At 51.4% G+C, this 13,337-nt stretch overlaps 1 protein-coding gene across 2 annotated transcripts in view; it reads right to left on the reverse strand.

Annotated features, from left to right (window-relative positions):
* Nucleotides 1–13,337, reverse strand: part of SGSM3 (small G protein signaling modulator 3) — a 58,369-nt gene that overhangs the window by 718 nt on the left and 44,314 nt on the right. The window contains exons 3-21 of one of the 2 annotated variants that reach the window (XM_066257294.1): nt 11,804–11,918; nt 11,202–11,287; nt 9,919–9,985; nt 5,923–6,131; nt 5,727–5,834; nt 4,727–4,870; nt 4,272–4,467; nt 3,802–3,947; nt 3,251–3,475; nt 2,893–2,947; nt 2,576–2,703; nt 2,326–2,481; nt 2,073–2,127; nt 1,783–1,832; nt 1,466–1,618; nt 1,250–1,320; nt 1,098–1,146; nt 936–1,021; nt 107–229 (exon numbers count right to left, since the gene is read on the reverse strand). In XM_066257294.1, the coding sequence (XP_066113391.1) occupies nt 107–229; nt 936–1,021; nt 1,098–1,146; nt 1,250–1,320; nt 1,466–1,618; nt 1,783–1,832; nt 2,073–2,127; nt 2,326–2,481; nt 2,576–2,703; nt 2,893–2,947; nt 3,251–3,475; nt 3,802–3,947; nt 4,272–4,467; nt 4,727–4,870; nt 5,727–5,834; nt 5,923–6,131; nt 9,919–9,985; nt 11,202–11,287; nt 11,804–11,810 (2,114 nt within the window). In that variant the 5' untranslated portion in view covers nt 11,811–11,918. The remainder of the gene's footprint in view (nt 1–106; nt 230–935; nt 1,022–1,097; nt 1,147–1,249; nt 1,321–1,465; nt 1,619–1,782; nt 1,833–2,072; nt 2,128–2,325; nt 2,482–2,575; nt 2,704–2,892; nt 2,948–3,250; nt 3,476–3,801; nt 3,948–4,271; nt 4,468–4,726; nt 4,871–5,726; nt 5,835–5,922; nt 6,132–9,918; nt 9,986–11,201; nt 11,288–11,803; nt 11,919–13,337) is intronic. The other variant, XM_066257304.1, reaches the window with a different exon arrangement.

The following is a 13,337-nucleotide window of genomic DNA, read 5'->3' on the forward strand; positions in this document are numbered from 1 at the left end:
GAAAGGGAAGCTGTCAGTCACCCTCAAGTTGGCTCTTTTCACCTACCTACCCCAGGGCCACTAGGCCTGGGCTCTAAAAGTCCAGCCATCGGGGCAGGGTCCTCACCGGAGCTCACACTTGATCTGGACCCAGCCAGGGCTGCGCAAGAAGGACCAGGGCTGGTACCACTTTTCCACGGTTGGTAGGCTGGAGCAGAGCACCTCTAGCCACAGGTGTAGGACTTGCTCACTGGGGACAGGGAAAAGAGTAGGTCATCTACAAGCTCTTCTGAGGACCATGGGTGGGCTCTGCCCTCTGGTGCTTGGCTGGGCCATCTTCACTCCAGGACTTCTCTAGCCCCAGGCCCTTTCCCTCCACTTCTCAGCCTCCTCAGGTGCCCCTACCTCCTTTTCTTTCAGCTCCTCACTCCAGCTCTCCCACTCTGGGACCCACTGTCGCCACGCCCTCCGTCCTGTCACAACTCTTTCCTCTACATCTGAGACAGCTACCGCCTCCTGCCAGTAGCCCTACCCCTGCTGGTCAGTCCAGGAATGAAGCACATAATTGCCAGCCTGATGGGGCCACAGCCACATTCTGAGCTAGTCTCTACAGGCATCTGTCCCTCTCAAACTACCCCTTCTTCCACACCAAGTGGCAAGTCCAGAGACATCTCATTCATCCAAGCCTGCCTGAGCCTCTCAAATGCCCAAGTGCCCTCAGGCAGGCCCTCTCACTTGCTACAATAACCTCATTTCTGAGTAGCCCCTTCACCAGTCACCTTGCTAAAATCTGTGCTTCATAAGACTGCCAAGTGCCTTCCTCGGCCACAAAGCAATAGCTGGTCTTGCGCTGGAGTAAAGCGTTTTGGGAGTTACCCTTGCCACTTTCCAAAATCCTGGGGGTTCTAGAAGGCCCAATCTGATTGGACTGTCATGTAGCAGGCACAGACACTCACTTGAGTCCCACACAGATGAGAGAGCGGAGCTTGACATCCATTTGTGCGTGTACAGCATCATGGGTCACATTCACAGACTGCACGGCCTGGGAGGACACAGCTGTCACTCAGATACCCCCAGCTGCCAACCCAGGAGCCAGGCCTACCTGTGGCCCTGCCTACCCGATAGAGCAGCTCCTCCGGGGTTAGAACTTTGCCATCTTCATCCAACCTGGGGAAGAGGGGGACCAAAGCTGCTAGCGCTGCCAGGTCCCTCTCCCCTGCCACAAGGCTGCCAGGAATCCCTGCCAGGGCGGTATACTGGGCTCAGTTACCTGTATGTCTTACACAGCACCAGGCGAGAATACACTGAGTCGAAATCTCTCTCCACCTCTCGGCCCGCTGCCTGGGGAGCAAGGGGACAGTGCCAGGGACAATGGGGTATGTCCCAGGTGACCTCACCACCCCATGAGCTCCTGTCACCAGCTCCATAGAGCCAAGGGACCTGGAGAAAAGGACAGTGGGGGACATGGGTCCGGTCACTGACTCACCTCCTCAATAAACAGCCAGGGGTGGCAGGCGCCCCCGAGTAGGGATGGCTTCTTCAGTCCATGTTCAAACAGGGCCTTGAGGGCTGGGCAGAGGGTCCCTCGCACAAGATCCGTGACTCCCTCAGTCACAGCGTCGTCCCCCGCGATGGAGTACTGATGGTGGGGGACGGGGGTCTGAGAGGCCAGCCACCCTTTCCCTGTCCTCACATACTGCCATAAGCCAGAACTTGCTCAGGACATAGGCCCTGTGCAGGCCTTGCCAGGTTGGAGGCAGGGCAGCAGCTCCCAGGAGCAGGCCTACCCTGTGCCCCTCTTACCTCTTTGCTCCGTTCATCCAGGACTTCGACAAACTTGGCTGGAAACCAGCCTGTGGGAGAGGCAGGGTCCTGTGAGGAGCCTAGTGTCCCCATACTTCACCCCTTGGGGCTGAGGACAGACTCAACCTAGTTCCTGAGGAGGGGAGGGGAGGGGGGAAGGGTCGGGAGGGGAGGGGAGGGGAGAGGGGAAGGGTCGGGAGGGGAGGGGAGGGGAGAGGGGTAGGGATGCAGCCAAGAGTGGCCAGCCTCAGTGCCCAACCCATCTTCCCCAGCTGGAGATCAGACCTCACCTCTCAGGCCATTCAGCTCCCCCACCCAGCAGTGCTCATCCTTCTGAGAAACAATCTACAGAGGAAAAGACCAGGATGCAAAGCTTTGGTTCCCTGGGCCCAGTGCTTCTCACACCGGTTTCATCTTCAGCCAGGTCGACCTGGCTGCACGCCGCCTCTGGGCCAACAGGTGGCAGGACCAATGTCACCTGCTCCCAGCCACCAGGCTCCACCTGTCTTTGAGCACCTGCCTCCCTAGCCTTGCCCCACACACCGTGATGATGTCATTCTTGCGGAAGCCCAGCTCATCATCATCATGGCGTTCAAAGTCCAGCAGGGCCTTGGCCCGGCGCCGGTGGCTGCGTGAGCAAGCCACGTAGTTTTCGTGGTCCTGCTGGTGACTCTCCATACTGTAGTCTGGGGTCAGCTCCTGGCAAAGTAGTGGAATGCGCCTCAGGATGCGGCTGAGAAAAGAGAGCAGCCAGTCCAGCCACTGGACACAGGACTAGGAGACCACGACTCACCACATTACAGTTTTTGGGGTCAGTGCACTGGAAATGGTGTGCCACGCGTAGGATAGCCTCCCGGAGATCAGCCACCAGTTCTGTCTGCTTGATGTTCTTGGCCTTGAGCGCCTCCAGGTCATCCTCCCCTAAGAAGTCCAGAAAGCGGTGGCAGCCATGGCTTTTGCCTGGCCCCCTTCCCATCTTCAGGGAAGCTCAGAGTCCACCCCGGGGTATGAGGTCTTTGCCGCTCCCCATCCCAGGCTCCAAGAGCTTAGATTCGGCTGGCGGGGAAGAAGCTACTGGGTGGGCCTAGCCGCACATGCTACAGTGCTCACCAAAGAGCAGGGAGGTGATACCAGACTTCCTCCGCTGTGTCCTGCGACGAACCACCTGCAGGCATGAGAGTGGTCAGCAGCAGGAGGGCACCTCAGCACCAGAGGAAGGGAAGAGAGATCTTCTGTGAGGCAGCCCAGGGCCTGTTATGTGTGCTACATCATGGGAAATGGCCTTGGAGGCTGGCTCGAGAAATGTAGTGTCAGCCATCCCACAGCTGTGGTCTGCTGAATTGTGCCTGGCCCTGGGTACTGAACTAGGGAGGGAATGGCAGTGTGGGGAAGGGCTCTCACTCTGGGCTTCCTCAAAGGACCCTCTCACACTGTGGGTAAAGCAGGGCCTCCTCCCTCACAGGCCCACCTGAGAGAGGTTGGCGGTGGTGCTGGTCCCCAGGAGCTGGCCCTGGTCTGCAATTAGATAGGCCAGGTGCTTGCGGCGCTGAGTCTCCACAGCCATGTCAGTAAGGGAGCTGGCCAGCCGCATGGCCTCCCCTAGCAGCAGGTCCGCATCCTCAATCTGTGAGGGTATGTCTGACAGAGTGTTGAAAATGGAGGCTGAGTTCTCTGACTGGATCAACTCCTCCTCCTGGGCCATGTGAAAGGAGGGGAAAAGTCACTGCCTGGCCCCAGGCCCACAAGCTGACCCCACTCACCATCCCCAGGCATGGGTGACTTCCTGGATGATCAGCGGAGCACAAGGAGTCCCTGGCCCCAGGAGACTACCCCACCCCACTCCACCCCCAGGGGCTCTCAGGAGGGGCCAGGGCTCAGGCCACTCTATGCTGGGGCCTGGACCCCACAGCATCTCCCAGAGAAGGGGCATTGGGACAGGAGCATCTGGCACACAGGGCTCATCTTCTGCTGGGGAACTGAGCAGTGTAGCCCCTGAGGGCGTGGGGGCTGCAGCAGCACCTTGAGGCCCAGCATGCCCAGTGTGGTCTGGAAGAGCACCAGGGAGCCCTCGTAGAAAAACAGGTCCCAGAGACGCAGCAGCAGCTTGATGTGCACCACGCTGGCGAAGGCCGTGAGGAACCAGTGCAGCGTGATTAGGGACAGCTCTGTGGACACCAACCAGGGACAGTGGCATGAAGTGGTCTGAGAGAAGGGACACCCCAGGCACATGAGCTCAGGAAAAGGTGAAAAATACCTCCCAAAGAGTAGCAAGAGGCCCACCCTGCACCAAGGGGAGGAGACAGATGTCGGGGTGTCAGAGAACAAGACTGCGAGTGCTGTGTCCATGGGCTGGTCCTCATCAGAGCTCCTTTCTTTCCCCCAAGACACCCAAATGCCACATCCTCTGAAGGTTCTGTTTGGAGGCCTCAGATGTGCGGTGTCTGAGTCAGCGTGGCAGGACCCCAGGGAAGAGGACGGGCAGCTCTTACCAATGTCGTGCTCCTGGAGCAGCTTGTCTAAGCGAGGGAGGTACTGGACGATGAGGTGCCGCAGAACCCGCTGGTCTGTCTGGACGCCCAGCAGGGTGGTGCTGAAGTAGGAGGCAGGGAGCAGGTCCTCGATGATGGTGCACATCATCCAGAAGGCATCCTCCTCCTCCAGGAACAGCAGGAGGCAGGCGGCCACCTGACCAGGGCAGGGGGACAAGGGGCCTCGACCCAGGTCTCGTACAACTTAGAAACAGCACTCGCTCTGAGGGTCATGTCGACCGTGTGCCCTTCCTCAAGGTTACAACCACCACATTTGGTTGCCCCAACCCTCCTTTAGGGACTCCCGCCTCTACCCCTGCTTCCTGTCCTACTGCCCTGGATGATGAGATCGTCTGTCCCTGGGGGCCTGGAGAACAGCACTGGGACAACCCCTGCCCTTCCCGGGCTGTGCTCACCATGCCTGTGCCCTGGCAGTAGCCAATCTCTGGGTAGAGCCAGGCCAGTGCTCGGAGAACCCTGCGCAGGCGGGGCACCCCAATGCTGTTCACGCTGGCGAAGCAGGCGTTGCTGGGCAGGGTGCGGGGCAGGTCCTTCTCGATCTGTCAGCAGCCCGCCCACAACAAAACCCTGTGAGACAGCTGCAGGCTGCAGGCCCACACCCTCCGCATTGCTGATACCCTGAGACCTGAGGGAGGCTAAGAGACCCTTGTGTGGGAAACAACCCAGGTGGGCTTCTCTCCTAGGAATAGGGACTCCTTGTGCTCATCCATTCAGGATGGGAGCCCAGCTAGTGTGTAGCTGACTTTGCCAGATTCACCCAGGGGACTTACAAAAATAAAATGACAGATTCCCTTCGTTCAGGCCAGAACCAGGGCATGAGAATCTCTGGAATGAGGCCAAGAGATCTGTATTTAAATTCTCCAGGTCACCTGACCTGGTGGTGGTACAGTAGAGAGTGTTGACTTGGGATGCTGAGGACCCAAGTTCGAAACCCTGAGGCTGTCGGCTTGAGCGTGGGATCATAGACATGACCCCATGGTCGCTGGCTTGAGCAAGGGGTCACTCACTCAACTGGATCCCCCCCCCCCACCATCAAGGCATATATGAGAAAGCAATCAGTGAACAACTAAGGTGCCGCAACTACGCGTTGATTTTTCTCATCACTCCCTTCCTGTTTCTCTTTCTAGCTTAAAAAAATCTCCTAATGTGCACCTGGTTAGATAGCCTTTTTGATCATTCTCCCTGCTGCCTACAGAGAACCCAGGAGGGAGCCAGACTGCCGCAGGCACACATCTGTGGGTGAAAGGACTACCCAGGGCTGCCATGCAGCCACTGTGCTCCTAGCCACCCCTGCTAATGAGACCAACAAGGGAACTTCTGTAACCCCAGGCAAACCACCACCTGCCTGTAGGACCACACTCAGTTCCTGAGGGCCCCTGTGCCACCCTGGCTCACCTGTTTGGCAGCAATGGTCTCATCATTGGAGCTGTTCCTCACGATCTCTCTGTACGACAGCTCGGAGTTCCTTTTCTTCTGCAGAGCCCCGGAGAGCCGCATCCACAGCTGAGGAGGAGAGCCGACAAGCACTCAGTCTTTGGTGGGACACCACAGCCCTCTGTGGCCCTCTGCAGTCCAGCCTCCATGGCCTCACCTGTGGCCTCATGCTGTGTGGGATGCCGGCCAGCACAAGGGAGCGGAGCTTCTCTGAGCGGGGCAAGGAGACGGCAATCTTGTCCCAAGTGAGATCACCCACATCATGATTATGGGTGAACTCCAGATGGGCCTGCCACCGCAGCCGTTGTGGGGGGTCCTCCATCAGAGACACAGCTGGCAGCCTGTTGGAACTGGGGTTAGCACCATCTGCCAGGAGAGCGGGACAGTGAGCGAGGAGGAAAACATCTCTGGGCTTCCAGTCCAGGGCTCAGATCTACTACAGCAATCCAGAGCCACAGTTCCCAGCCACATGGACCAGCAAACCCAAGCTCTTCACTCTCGTCCAAACCTGCCCCTCTGCCATCTCCCAGATCCAGAAACCCACTTTCATTCCCCCAATACTCAGGCCTAACCTTCAGAACCACCTGTGGCTCTCCTCTACTTCTATCCCATGGTCTATCCATCACCAATACTGCTGGCCAGGCCCTTAGAGCACAGGCAGAATCTTACCACGTCTAAGCCATCACCTTTCTTCTGCATTACTCCACAGCCTTCATCCCAGTTCCACCCCTGCCTACCTAAAGGCAGTCCTCCGCATGGCAGTCAGAGTGCCCTTGAAGATGACAAGTCAGACCATGTCACTCTGCTCAGAGCCCTCTAGTAACACCTACTCACCCACCGCAGACATGCAGAAGGCTCTGTGACGCACCTCCTCCTGTCCAGTCCCTGTCCTCATCTCCTGCCTTCCTCTTGTTTCCTCCACTCCAGCTTTACCCACCAAATTCACTCCCACCCCAGGGCCTTTGCATTTATTGTTCCTCTTCCTTGGCTATACTCACTGTTTCCCTCCTAGCCTCAGATCAAATGTCTCCACATTTGAAGAAGCCTTCCTTCACCACCTTATATATACATCCTGCCTCCTGTCCTCTAATTCTCAAATCTTTTCATAGCTCTTCTTGACCCTAGCATATATTTGTTTATTGCCGGAGAACTCCACAAGGCCAAGACCACCTTTCTGTTCAAGGCACTGGGGATGCTGCAGTGTAGACAGGACAACAGTTGGCCTCCTGAAATGCTTGGGTCAACCTGGATGAAGCTTTTAGCGCCACCTGGCAATATCGGTGTAAGCCCTACAGAGAGCCTCATCCTAAAGCCACACTCACAGCCTCAGCTTTATAAAACTTCACCTTTAGTGAGTTTACATGCAGTAAAATGCACAAATTTTAAGTATATAGTTTGGTGAATATCAATAAATGTCTAAACGTCCCCATCAAGATATAGAATATTTCCATCATATTATAAAGTCCCTGAATTCCTCTCAGGACCAGCTTTTGACTTCCAAATACCTGCCTGCAAACCACAGAACAAAGAAAACTTACCATATTTCCCTATGTATAAGATGCACCCTTTTCAAAAAATTTGGGGTCTTCTGTGGTGGAGCTGTGGATAAAGTGTCGACCTGGAAATGCTGAGGTCACCGGTTTGAAACCCTGGGCTTGCCTGGTCAAGGCACATATGGGAGTTGATGCTTCCAGCTCCTCCCCCCCCCTCTCTCTCTGTCTCTCCTCTCTCTCTCTCTCTCTGTCTCTCCCTCTCCTCTCTAAAATGAATTAAAATAAAAAATTGGGGGTCTAAAAACTGGATGCGTCTTATACAGTGGTTGTAGATTTTTTTTACTTGCATTTCCCGCTTTTTCGTGCATGTTTTTGCGCTCATTGTTGAAGGCAGTGATTTGTCATCAGACACAGATGAGGACAAGCTAATGGATGAGAGTTTTGAAGTGATGAGGAGTTGTATGAATTTTATGATGAATAATACTTGAGTTCAATAACTTTATGTAATACATTTCTTTTTCAAATTTCGGGCCCCAAAATTAAGGTGCATCTTATACATGAGAGCGTCTTATACAAAGGGAAATACAATATGTCAGAATTGGAAATATGAATGACCTGAAGATGACTCGTTTCAGCCAATTAAAATCTTCTAGTCACAGTTATATCCTTGTGACAGGACATCCTGGGTTCTGGGAAACGGCTTTCCCAATAGCCCAGTGGTCCCCAAACCCTGGGCTGCAGACCAGTACCAGTCCATGGGCCATTTGGTACCGGTCCACAGAGAAAGAATAAATAACTTACATTATTTCTGTTTTATTTATATTTGTCTGAATGATGTGTTACTTTTAAAAAATGACCAGATTCCCTGTTACATCCATCTAAGACTCACTCTTGACGCTTGTCTCGGTCATGTGATACATTTATCCATCCCACCCTAAAGGCCGGTTCGTGAAAATATTTTCTGACATTAAACCGGTCCGTTACCCAAAAAAGGTTGGGGACCACTGCAATAGCCCACTCGGGAACCACCAATAGGTATATTTATAGTAGGGAACAATGGATATGGCCTAAGACCCACTTACAAAAGCATGGTTATAAAAACATTGTGATAAACCCGCTACAATGGGATATTACGCAGTCACTGGAAAAATACACCCTTATTAATATATATTTTTTTAATATTTTATTTATTGATTTTTAGAGAGAGAGAGAGAGAGAGAGAAGGGGAAGGAGCAGGAAGCATCAACTCCCATATGTGCCTTGACCAGGCAAGCCCAGGGTTTCGAACTGGTGACCTCAGTGTTCCAGGTCGACGCTTTATCCCACTGCGCCACCATAGGTCAGGCGAAAAATACACCTTTAAAGAGTTCTTTTTTATTTTTTTAGTGAGAGAGCCAGAGAGAGAGACAGACAGGAAGGGAGAAAGATGAGAAGCATCAGTTCTTCATTGCTGCACCTTAGTTGTTCATTGATTGCTTTCTCATATGTGACTTGACCAGGGGTGAGGTGGGTGGGTGGGTGTCCAGCCGAGTGAGTGACCACTTGCCCAAGCCAGCAACCTTAGGCTTCAAGCCAGTGACCTTTGGGCTCAAGCCAACAACCATGGGGTCGTGTCTATGGTCCCATGCTCAAGCTGGTGACCTTGGGATTTCGAACTTGGGTCCTCCGCATACCAGTCCAATGCTCTATCTACTGCGCCACTGCCTCGTCAGACTTAAAGAGGTTTTAACTGATAGAAAAGATGTTTATGGTATAATGTTGAAATATAAGAGCAATATAAAAACATGTATATGAGGGCAGTGGGGGGTAGTAAAGGATAAAGAGGGATAAATATATGGTGACAGAAGATTATTTGATTTTGGGTAGTGGGCCCACAAATGCAATATACAGTGCACATTTCTATGTACACTTGAAACCTATATAATCTTATTAACCAATGTCACCTCAATAAATATAAAAAAAATTACAAGTTGGTAGTTACAAAACAGTCACAGAGATACAAAGTACAGCATAGGGAATATAGTCAATAATATTGTAATAACTATGCACGGTGCCAAGTGGGCACGAGACTTACTGGGATGATCACTTCATAAGTTACATAAGTGTTTACTCATTATGCTGTACACATGGCAACTAATATAATACTGAATGTCAACTGTAATTGAAAATTTTTTTAAAAATTTTAGGGTAAAGGAAGAAGTAAGCCATGTACATGATGAGTATATATACATATAAACACAAAGCCAGAAAAGGAATACACTAAAGTGTCAGCAGCTATCTTCAGGTGGCAGAATTATAGGTTAATTTGTTTTAACCTTTATACTTTTCTGTATTTTTTAACTTCTCTACAAGGAACATTACCTCTATTATTATATGAAGATTAATAAAATTAATCTCAAAACAATCACAGGTCTCCACACACAGCTGATACTCGACAACGCATTAGGGGTATCGTCTGCCTTACAGTCAAGAATTGATGTGTAAATTAAGTCAGCTCTCTACATACACAGATTGCCAACTGCCACTGACCCTTGAACACTTGGATCTGAGAATGATGCAGGTCACCTGAACTGCATGGGACAACTGCATAATGAAAATCACAGAGCTGGGGTGCTCCCCAACAACACCTTCAAGATTACACAGAAGGGGCTCAAACTTACCTTCTTTGTCCACCCGGAAACCAAACTCGTCATAGCAGAACTCCGGTTGCTCCACTGACTCTTCCTTCTAGAACCAGGATTAGGAAGTCAGTCATACAGCATACACTCTAGGACCACAGGTTCTGGGAGATGCCACCCATGACACTGCCTGCTGAAATTCACCCAGCCTTCAAGACTCAGATCAGCCTGACCGGGCGGTGGCATAGTGGATAGAGCGTCGGAGTGGGATGCGGAGGACCCAGGTTCAAGACCCCGAGGTCGACAGCTTGAGCGAGGGCTCATCTGGTTTGAGCAAAGCTCACCAGCTTGATTGAGCCCAAGGTCGCTGGCTCGAGCAAGGGGTTACTCGGTCTGCTGAAGGCCCAGGGTCAAGGCACGTATGAGAAAGTAATCAATGAACAACTAAGGTGTTGCAATGTGCAACGAAAAACTAATGACTGATGCTTCTCTCCGTTCCTGTCTGTCTGTCCCTGTCTATCCCTCTCTCTGACTCTCTCTGTCTCTGTAAAAAAAAAAAAAAAAAAAAAGACTCAGATCAAAAGCCACCCTTCCAGGCCCTGGCCGGTTGGCTCAGCGGTAGAGCGTCGGCCTAGCGTGCGGAGGACCCGGGTTCGATTCTCGGCCAGGGCACATAGGAGAAGCGCCCATTTGCTTCTCCACCCCTCCGCCGCGCTTTCCTCTCTGTCTCTCTCTTCCCCTCCCGCAGCCGAGGCTCCATTGGAGCAAAGATGGCCCGGGCGCTGGGGATGGCTCTGTGGCCTCTGCCTCAGGCGCTAGAGTGGCTCTGGTCGCAATATGGTGACGCCCAGGATGGGCAGAGCACCGCCCCTCGTGGGCGTGCCGGGTGGATCCCGGTCGGGCGCATGCGGGAGTCTGTCTGACTGTCTCTCCCTGTTTCCAGCTTCAGAAAAATGAAAAAAAAAAAAAGAAAAAAAAAAGCCACCCTTCCTCTGTGTTCCTCTTGCCTACAGAGGCCACCACCCTCTTGAATTCTCCAGCATTTTCTGTTTTCTCCAGAGGCCAAACAAAATAAGATCAAGGCAAGAAACATGTTTCATGCATTTATATCCCCTTAATACTGAGCACAAAGTGCCATCATGCTCCAACCTAATGAATGAGTCAGAGAGGACATGGTGCTAGGATGCCATCCATCTATGATGGTGGCCCCTGACCCTGTGTAAATGGGGAGCCGTGGCCACCCACTGGACCTGCAGCAGCAGGTCCCTTTCAGACAATAACCTAGGAACACAGCCACTGGTTTCTGGCTGCTATAATTACTGTACCTGTGTGACCTTGGCCAGGATCTCCTGGGGCCACATGCTTGGAGTCAGGGCTGAGAATGGACCAGAGGCAGAAGGTATGTGGCTTCCTGAAATAAAGAAAACAAGAAATAGGAGATGAAGCCAATGCAGAGCATTCAGGTAAAAGTCAAGCTGAGATCTCCAACTCCCACCCCAAGAGCTCTAGCATAAAGGGGCTGACTGCACCACCTAAAGTAAGATGGGTGGGGAGAAGTAGAAACCCAGAAATGTATAAATTTCTGGAGAAAGGAAAATTAAAAAGCAGCATGTTACAAAAAACACCAAACTCCATCTCCTTGCCTCCTCTTCCACCAAGAGTGAAGATTTTCAGCTGGAAGGAGGGAAGAGGACAGAGACACAGAGACTCAGGGAAATGAAGAGCTGAGAAGAGAGCTATTAACTCTCCCAGGAACCCCAACAGAAGGCTTCCTTCTTCCTCCACCTCTTACCTAGATGGTCTTGACCCTCAAAAGTATGTGAAAAACAAGCCTGGTTCACCCTACCCGGGTGGGTTCTCATGGATAACAGCTGTTCATTCTGCAGAGCCTCTCACCCCTTTCCAAGCCCAGGTCCCTGCCTCCCACCTGACATCGTGTGGAGAGCTGAGGCAAGTCTTCAGCAGATCCAGACGTAGAAGTTTTTCTATCCTAATATTTCATAGCTGGAAGGTTCCTCAGGCTTCATCTGGTCCAGAAACATCTGCTCTGGCAGGAAAGCAAAGGGGAAAGTCATTCTGAACCCGCCCCTCCTGTGAGTCCTCCCAACCCACCACTCTGATCTTGCTGGCCCAGAGGTGGCTGGGAGGGAAGTCCTGGCCACTGTTCAACAAGTAAAAGAAAAAAATCACACTTGAAAAAAAGGCCTCCTTTTCTGAACACTTCATTTGAGACAGGACATACTTTGAAGAAGCTACAAAACCAATGTTCTCAACAGCTCTGTGAGCCAAGGGGAGTGTCCGTTCAGTTCCCATATTAAGGAAGAAGAGAATCACACATACAGACTTCCTAATGTCCTAAGCTCAGGCAAATGTTTTTTAAATAAGAGACTAAAACCCTCCACCACCCAAACCTCTGTGCACAGGTTTTCCTGAGCCAGAATCTTTGAGGAATCTTTTTAGATAGAGTACAATTTGAGTGGATACTTACACTTTCCAACATCAACAAATCTCACTTCCTCCAAGAGTCTGCTTTACTACATTTTCCATTAACATTACAGCTGGGAAACTAGGAAATTGCGATCTAATTCGGATATCTCCCGTCACCGCTTAACCCCGTGCTTCCCTCTCCCTTTTATTGTCCATTTAAAAAATAAGGACTCAATGATAAAAAGACACATAGTTCCATTTAAAAAATGGGCAAAAAATATGAATATACATTTCTCCAAAAAAGATATGAATGGCCAGTGAGCAGGTAAAAAATGCTTGACATCTTTAGTCATCAAGGAAATGCAAATCAAAACCACAATGAGATACCCCTTCACACTCAATAGTACAACTATAATAAAAAAGATAGTGACTTTCTGACCAGGTGGTGGCACAGTGGATAGTGTCAGCCTGGTACACTGAGTACTCAGGTTTAAACCCCGAGGTCGCTAGCATGAGTGCAGGCTCACCAGCCTGAGCATGGGATCATAGACATGACCACAATTGTTGCTGGCTTGAGCCCAAAGGTTGCGGCTTGAAGCCCAAGGTTGCTGGCTTGAGCAAGGGGTCACACACTCGGCTGGACACCCCCCGCCACCCCCCTCCCCCCGTCAAGGACATCTGAGAAAGCAATCAATGAACAACTAAGGTGCCACAACTATGAGTTGATGCTTCTTATCTCCTTTCCTGTTTTGTCTCTCAAAAAAATAAAAGTGATGTGCTGGTGAGGCAGTAGAGAAACTGGAACCCTTGGACATTGCTGGTGGTAATGGAAAATGGTGCTGCTGTAGAAAACGGTTTGGCCATTTCTCAAAAGGTTAAACATTGCCCAGGAATTCAACTCCTGGTTATTCACCCAAAACAAATGAGCACGTGTCTGCACAAAAACTTGTCCATGGATGTTCATAGCTGCATTATTCATCACAGCCATAAACTAGAAACAACCCAGATGACCAACAACTGATGAACAGGTATAC

This window comes from Saccopteryx bilineata, chromosome 1, assembly GCF_036850765.1.
Source record: "Saccopteryx bilineata isolate mSacBil1 chromosome 1, mSacBil1_pri_phased_curated, whole genome shotgun sequence".
Classification (NCBI taxonomy): Eukaryota; Metazoa; Chordata; class Mammalia; order Chiroptera; family Emballonuridae; genus Saccopteryx; species Saccopteryx bilineata.